At 38.9% G+C, this 7,627-nt stretch overlaps 1 protein-coding gene across 1 annotated transcript; it reads left to right on the forward strand.

Annotated features, from left to right (window-relative positions):
* Positions 1-145: 145 nt before the first annotated feature.
* On the forward strand, positions 146-7,500 carry dync2li1 (dynein, cytoplasmic 2, light intermediate chain 1). Its single transcript, XM_070977843.1, has 13 exons — positions 146-249; positions 352-475; positions 610-644; positions 1,077-1,146; positions 2,261-2,349; positions 2,568-2,766; positions 2,993-3,061; positions 3,299-3,376; positions 3,550-3,629; positions 3,987-4,057; positions 4,215-4,312; positions 4,479-4,571; positions 7,222-7,500. The coding sequence occupies exons 1-13, from the start codon at positions 236-238 to the stop codon at positions 7,282-7,284; spliced, it is 1,083 nt and encodes a 360-aa protein (XP_070833944.1). The 5' UTR covers positions 146-235; the 3' UTR covers positions 7,285-7,500.
* The last annotated feature ends 127 nt before the right edge of the window (positions 7,501-7,627 follow it).

Below are 7,627 nucleotides of genomic sequence, written 5' to 3' on the forward strand. Positions count from 1 at the left end.
ACGCCATTAAAAATAATAGATGAATCTACCATGATGGTGCTCTAAGCCCAGGGTGCATGCTCCGGCACAGTAGGTGGCGGCATGCAGCAGTAACGATGGTTTGCGGTCCGCCAGTAAAACCAATGAAGAAGAAAGGGGTCATCAAAATGCGCCGTTACTCTGGCAACGGTTGTAACGGTATCCTGCGCTGTTAGCCGGTAAGCTAGGTTGTCAAGTTTACAAAGTATCACATGTAATGTCAAAAATAAGGTAAGGAGGAGTTTGTTTGCAGTTTCACAATTTTTTGCGTTATCACAGAAATAACAACATGTAGTTTGGAACAAGGTTTTGTTTTGGTTTGGTATTTTTCAGCTCAGACACGCTATGGGAGCTGGCTGCGGCGGAGGTCCGCAGTCGGGAGGCTGAAGTTGGGCTGGAGGACGGAGGAGAGGCGGTCAGTGAGAGGAGCGTGTTCCTCATGGGGAGCAAGGCAGGGGTATGTTTCCCGTCCCGTCCGTCCCGTCCCGTGCCAGCAAACAGACAGTACATATATTTCTTTCTAATGGCAGTACTTGTCTCGTTATTAGCTTAATAAGTTATAGCTAGTAAACTCACCTTTGCTTTTTTCAGGGTAAAACGTCCATTCTCCTCAGGTGCCTGGACAGGTAAGTGTGGGTGTGGTTGTGTGGTCTAATGCTCATCTCAAAATTAGCAAATGTAAGCTCATGACGAACCCAAACCTGCTGTTAGCCCTCCTCACATTCTGCATGCAGACTGTTAAACATACACTCCAGCCAACAGTTAATCATACCAGTTTTTATTAATAACGCTTTGTGCACGAAAGTTCAGCCTTGACCTTTAGAAACAAAGTGCATGATTAATAATCTAAGATCAAATTTCTGCATTATAGATCTCAAAGCTTTCAGCTTACATCCCACAGTCCTCTACAGAGAATAGAGCTGACATAAAATGACACCCTGGCCTGCTCCATTTTCCAAAAAAGACAGCATCACTTTGAGAGCACCCAAAGCTAATAAATGAACTATTTGCTTAAATTATGTCGTTACCCAACAATAATGTTGTTTTTTATTAACCAGGGATGAACCGTCCAAGCCAACTCTGGCGCTGGAGTACACTTTTGGCAGACGGGCCCGAGGACACAACACAGTAAGGACTCATTGTTAAGTCTTGGACACTTTGAACGCTTGAACGTGTCTCCTAACAATGTTACAAACACAGCTGATAATCCTGATAAATTCTGACTGTGTCAAACTACTTATTTTTTGTTTAAACTGATATTACTGAGCTGTAGGAAAAGTTAACTCTTGTAAAGAGCTACAAAAGACTGTAAATTCATTCATTACAACTTCCAGTAATCAAGCACAGTGAGCACCGCACACCAGGCTCACTGTGAATTCTTTATTGTTTTCTATTACTCCACTAAATACTTTGTTTCTTTGCAGTAAATGCTGCAGAAGTGTAGAACCTACCTAAAGTTCACACAATACCAGATTTTTTTACTTCACACGATACCAGATTTTTTTTACTTTGAAATTCAATATAATGCAATTCATTCAATATAAAGTCATCACACATAAAATAGGCAAATTTTTTTGTCTTTTTTATTAACAGCTGCTGGTACAGAAAAGTCAGTGCACACATACACATACATTTGTAATAAAATAAAATATAAATTTATTAATCCCCCTCCAGGGAAATTAGGATGGTACAGACAGTAGAAATAGTAGCAGGAATTTAAAAAAAAAAAGTCTCAGACTATTGTTCTGGCAATTTTGTACTAAGTCGTTTGTTGTCTTTCTGTGAGTTTATTCTGACGCCTGCAGACGGACTCCTTCCTTGCTGTCTCGAGTGTGAGATGACAAGAAAGAGCCCAGAGCAGGAGAAGTCGATAGATTATATACAATACGTTATCTTTGTAGACAGGATGACTTTGTTCTATCATCAGAACATTGTCAGCACAGTAGGCACGTCATAATGTGTTGTACAATCAGGACACAAGGTTCACTTAATCAGTGCATAATAACATACTGTACGTGGTGTCTTAGTTGACAGATTATGACACACGCACATACCTAATCATATGACATGGTTATTCATTTGGCTTTAAGACAATGAATACTTATGATTGAGTGAAAGAGGAGATGAATAATAAGAATTCCCATTACAGTATCGATACTTTTGATGACCTTTGTACAGCCACCCATAATATCTAACTTTAAGTGAGATGATAAAACAGATGCCTGATGGTTTCCTCTTTCAGCCCAAAGACATAGCCCACCTATGGGAGCTGGGAGGAGGGACCTCTTTGTCAGACCTGGTCCAGATCCCCATCACTCCTGTCAGCATCAGGTAGGTCACTCACACTCATTCCTGGGCCCTTATGAATATGAATATTATTTATGTTTTCTGTTGAGACTATTGCACGTTAATCTTTAAAATCAGTATGCTTTGAAGAGCACTGTCCTGCCAATAAAGGAAAGGTTTTCTTGGTCTGAGCCTCAGTGATTTAGTAACACCGTCTTCTGTGTATCCTGCCAAAGCACATAGTCTTCATTGTCTTTTTCCAGGTCTCTCTCTGTCATCCTCATTCTGGACTTGTCTAAACCCAATGCCCTGTGGGGAACCATGGAGAAGCTGCTGCAGGCAGCGCAAGCTCAGTTGGAGAAAGTCTCTTCCAAGGCACAACAAGCACAAAAGGCCAAACCTGGAGCCAAACACCAGACGGCTGTCCACTCAGCAGCACGCGTGTTACCCAAAGACTATCCTGTAAGACCTCAGCTCATTGCACTCACCATTATATTAACGTGGTCCTTGGTTCAGTCCAGGGCAACGTAGAGAAACATTTGAAGTTCACCAAATATCACCTCACAGCGTGGACAAATGTGAGATGCGAAATATTATTGTTGTTGTTGTTGAAAGGCGACCTGTTTTTTTGTTTAGCGCAGATGAAAAAGGTGCATGTGTGCTGAGTTAACTGTGACTCTATCTACAGGACAGAGAGCTGATCAGCCCCTTTCCTGTTCCTCTGCTCATCATTGGCAGCAAATATGACATCTTTCAGGTAAAACACGGCCTAAATGTTACCTGTGGAGTTGTTCTCATGGTGACTGAATGACCTCTGTTTGATGACATTACGTGCTCGTTATTTGTACAACTTTAAAGTTTTTTTTAAGGTTTGGTGTGTTATAGTCACGGTTACATTGCTGTAACTTGTTAGTTTCATCATTAGATTTTCTTCTTTGATCCTCGTATGATATGTGAAACACATTTAAAGAAGAGTTTTTTCTATTTGTTGCAGGAATTTGACTCTGACAAGAGGAAAGTGGTTAGTAAAACACTACGTTTTATAGCCCACTACTACGCAGCCTCTCTTATTGTAAGTGTGTTTTTATTTCACATGCAAACATTTCCACTTTTGATTCCAACATGTTGCAGTTCGCACGTTTTAATCTTTTCTCATTTCTCTTGCGATAGAATCCGTTCACTCTATTAGCTCTTGCTGTTCAACTTTTCTTACATTTTTCTTCCTGTGCCTGATCTTCTCATCAGTTCACTAGCATCAAGTCGGAGAGCCTCATGTCAAAAACCAAGAGCTTCTTCTCCCACCTGGCCTTCGGTCTGGACAGAGGGTGAGCAGGACTTCACAGTACTGGACACCAACTAGTAGTTGACAAGGACTGGACCTGGCATTCTTTAGGGTTTTTTTTTTTTTTTAATTTAAAAAATGGTTGATTTTCCAATTGCAGTTACGCATACTTTACTCGGACTATACGAAATTAAATAGTATGCAGTAGTTTTTCTCAAAAGTTGTAGGCCTGTGATATGCACTGTGTTTACAAGAGCTTAAAATGAATCACACGGTGAAGAGACGAAGAGAAAATACATTTCATGCCTATTCCAAACAAAAACAAATGGTTGTGTATGTTACTGTATTGCTGTCAATAATACCAAAGCTTTAGTTGTGTTTGTGCTTTTTCAATGATCAGGAAGACTATGTCCTGTGACTCCAACAAGCCTCTCATCATCCCAGCAGGCTCTGACTCCTTCAGTCAAATAGGTGAGAACAGCACTACTCTGTGGCCAAGAGCAGTAATGCATAGAATTCAGATTCTGCTGCTGTGCCATGTTGTAAGACACACACGGGATTTAGAGCCACCATCTGCCGTGACTTTGGTTGTATTGACAGGATTGTATGATATTGTGAATTGCTTTAGGTTCTCCTCCTTCTACTGATGTGGACATTACTTCTCTGCACGCCAAAAATCCAAAGGACCTCTGGAAGAAAGTCTACGAGCGTGTCTTCCCCCAAGAGGTAGTTCAGTCACTGGTCTCTGATCTTTAAGAAAATCAACATCCACACACTGAACAATCACATCCACATACATACTGACTGTGTGTGCTTAAAATACAACATTCTTTCCTATAAATATGCATATTTCCGTGAAGGGAGACTTTGTAAACAGTCCATGTCTTTGCAGAATACCAGTGAGCAGAGAGAACTTAAGGATCCAGCCAAAGACCCGCAGTACAGCGAGCCTCAGATTGATGCCATGAGAGCCCAGAAAGACCAGGTAACACACACACTATGATTCCTGAGGACATCCAGCAATGCATACTCCAATTAATGTACTGGTATGACACGGCCTCCAGCTTTCATCCGTTCAGCCGCCTTCTTGTAAAGGTCGGCAGTATTTGTGCATATTTAAAACTTATTGATATCCAAGTTTTCCATAGTCTCTAAAAGTAAATGTGTTTCTTCTCCTTCTGACTAGAAACGTTCTATTGTGTGTGCATCCGTTTGCGTCTGCGTTTATTTACAATGTGAAGAGCTGCGTTGTCCAAATATGGTCATATTTAGAAAAATGGAACATTAGCATGCATGTGAACATAGTCACTAACCTATGACTCTGGCTGTGCATGTGGCATGACTCATGAGTTGGCAGCATGGTTCTCAATCAAATCTGTGCTTTGTGACCTTGTCCTTTGACCTCCCCGTGAACGTCAATAAGTGTTGAGGAAGATAACAGATTTTAAGAACATTAAAAGGGAAGTGGGCAATGCTACATTTTCTAGTTGATTGACATGTTAAATTTAACAAGAGTGCAGACAGGGTGACATTTCAGTAATAAACCCTGGAGGAGGAAGTATCTTCTCCTCTTCCTCCTCCTCCTCCTCCTCCTCCGACTATCCATATGCTCCAGAGGGCGCACTTTTAATGATAATTATTTAGAACATTTTATTTTATGTATAGATGCTATGAGTACCTCACTTTGGTTGAGTGAGGTCATGTAAATCATAATGTGAATTAGTTGTTCTCCTTCTGCTGCTCAAGCTAAAGTGAATTCACACTTCATCGAGGCACAGATCGATCTGCCGCTGAAGACATGAAGTCTTCATCCGCGCATTCTGCTCCTCAGCTGTCTTAAACGAGGTTAATGCTCGAGAGTAACCTTCTGTCCTCCAGTACCCTGTATGCCACAGTGTTTTTGTCACGGCCTCATTAACAGGTTGTAATGTTTCTTGCATTTATAACCTTCGAGATTAGTAGTTTCCCCGCCGACCTGCCCTGCTGCCACTCTGGCACTTGAACTACAGTAACCTGCAGGAGTTGCAATGCTGTTATCGCTGACTGAGTCTGATCTGACACTGCTCACCTTGCTCTGCCATTGGATTGCACGTAATGTAATCGATCTGGGTAACTAAAAAAAATCAGGATTCATGAGTATTCAAAACACACTTGCAGTACAATTGTATTATATCATTAATGTGTTGGAAATATAATTAAATCACTTAAAATAAGGTGAAATTAAAGTACATTTTAATTAAGGATGCTAATACTGTATCATAAAGGACTTGAAAATAAGTACATTTTAATTACTATTGAAAGTATTTTTAATTTGATACACTTGTTAAAGGTACACTTAAATACAATTTATAATACACTTACAATAAAGTACACTTTTTGGAAGTACTTTGAAATACCACTTGAAGTATTGCAGAATTACTGTGTTAATTTTGAATACATTTAAGTAGAACTTAATGACCTCTATTTAGAAGTACAGTTTTTAATAGTATATGTGAAGCAACTTTAAATTAAAAAGTAAAAGTCTATTTGCTATGATTTTTCTATACTTAAATTATATTCCTAATACACTAAAGTAAACTACTTTTGACTGTACCTCTTTCATTCGTGGCGCAGAGCTAAGCATCTGATTTTTCTGGAGAGAAATCTGCTCCATCTTTCAGAAATCCTGAGTACCACAGCTTTGAAGACATTTTTAGGATCTTCAAAGACTCTTCTGCCCAGTAATTAATTAAACATATTCTGTCCACTGTATGATATAAACATTTTAACCTGTTTTCCTGTTTTAACAATTGTTCCTAATCCAAAAAACATGTTAGCCAGAGGTGACATGTCTTCTTCAGCCCTGCAGAGCTTAAAAGTTGCCCTTCCTCTTGAAACATTTGCAAATTTGAGTTTTCTTAGAAGGTTGAACCCTGAGTTTTTAAAATGAATATATTAATGCATTAATATACTGTATGAGATGCATACTAGTTTGACACCATTAGCAGAAATTTCTTTTGTGAATCCTCATAACAAACCAAACCAAAGAGTTACTCAAAAGAAAAATGCACCATAGTGCTGCTAGCAGCTAAAAACTCCAGATTACCTGTAAATGAAAATTTTAAGTGTGTAGTTTATACACATTAAAATATTTTAACCATAAGTCACAGTAATTTACCTTAGCTTCTTAAGTATGATTTACATAAAAAATAACTCAGAAGAGTAAAAAAAACCTGCAGATTCTTGCATTGTTCTTACAAAATAAAAAGCTATTACATTTAATGCAAAATGTCCTAAAATACCAGAATCTTAAAGAGGTTTTCAACATTTCTATAGAGTCAGAGTTTTCCATTTCATGGCGCTAGCCGGCAAGTTTAGACCAACAGACTCGTGATAAAGTCTGAATTAATGTTTGATGTTTGGAGTCCTTGAACTTTTTGGATATACCGCAGCGTTCATCTGTATCACAGGTTGCTCATGTTGTAACCAGAATGTTATCTAAGTCCTGTATGTGCATTTGTGAGGTTGAGGAGGAGACCAAAACCTTGTTTATCATCATGAGTGCCCGTTATGTCTGTGCAACTTTTTCACTGTGCGTCATTAATATTGATTTTAAAAAAGTGTCGAGTTTTTTCTTCTCCTTCTGTCTGTTCCAGGAGTTGGATCAGTATAAGAGGAATGCAGCGAAGTCATGGAAAGGACTGGAGCTGGAGACATGAGAGACAATTGGCTTCACGGTCACACACACATACACCACATAGTCATGTAAATACAGTTTTTATTGTGCATTATTTATTCCCTGTTGTGTCGTTTTGCATTTTTACCACTTGGTAATTCGTACAACTTGAATAACTAGAGATTTCTTTAAACCTATCAAACTATTTGTGTACTGATGATAAAATGGGTTCTAAAAAATAAACAATTTTATAATATTACAGTAGGCATCACTTCCTGTTCATGACACATTACAATCACAGTATTCAAACAAAAAAGCAGTACATTCAACACATGGGCGACATTTTCACACTTAAAATAAAATGATCTCAAACAAGATTTAAAGTT

This window comes from Chaetodon trifascialis, chromosome 13, assembly GCF_039877785.1.
Source record: "Chaetodon trifascialis isolate fChaTrf1 chromosome 13, fChaTrf1.hap1, whole genome shotgun sequence".
Lineage (NCBI taxonomy): Eukaryota > Metazoa > Chordata > Actinopteri > Chaetodontiformes > Chaetodontidae > Chaetodon > Chaetodon trifascialis.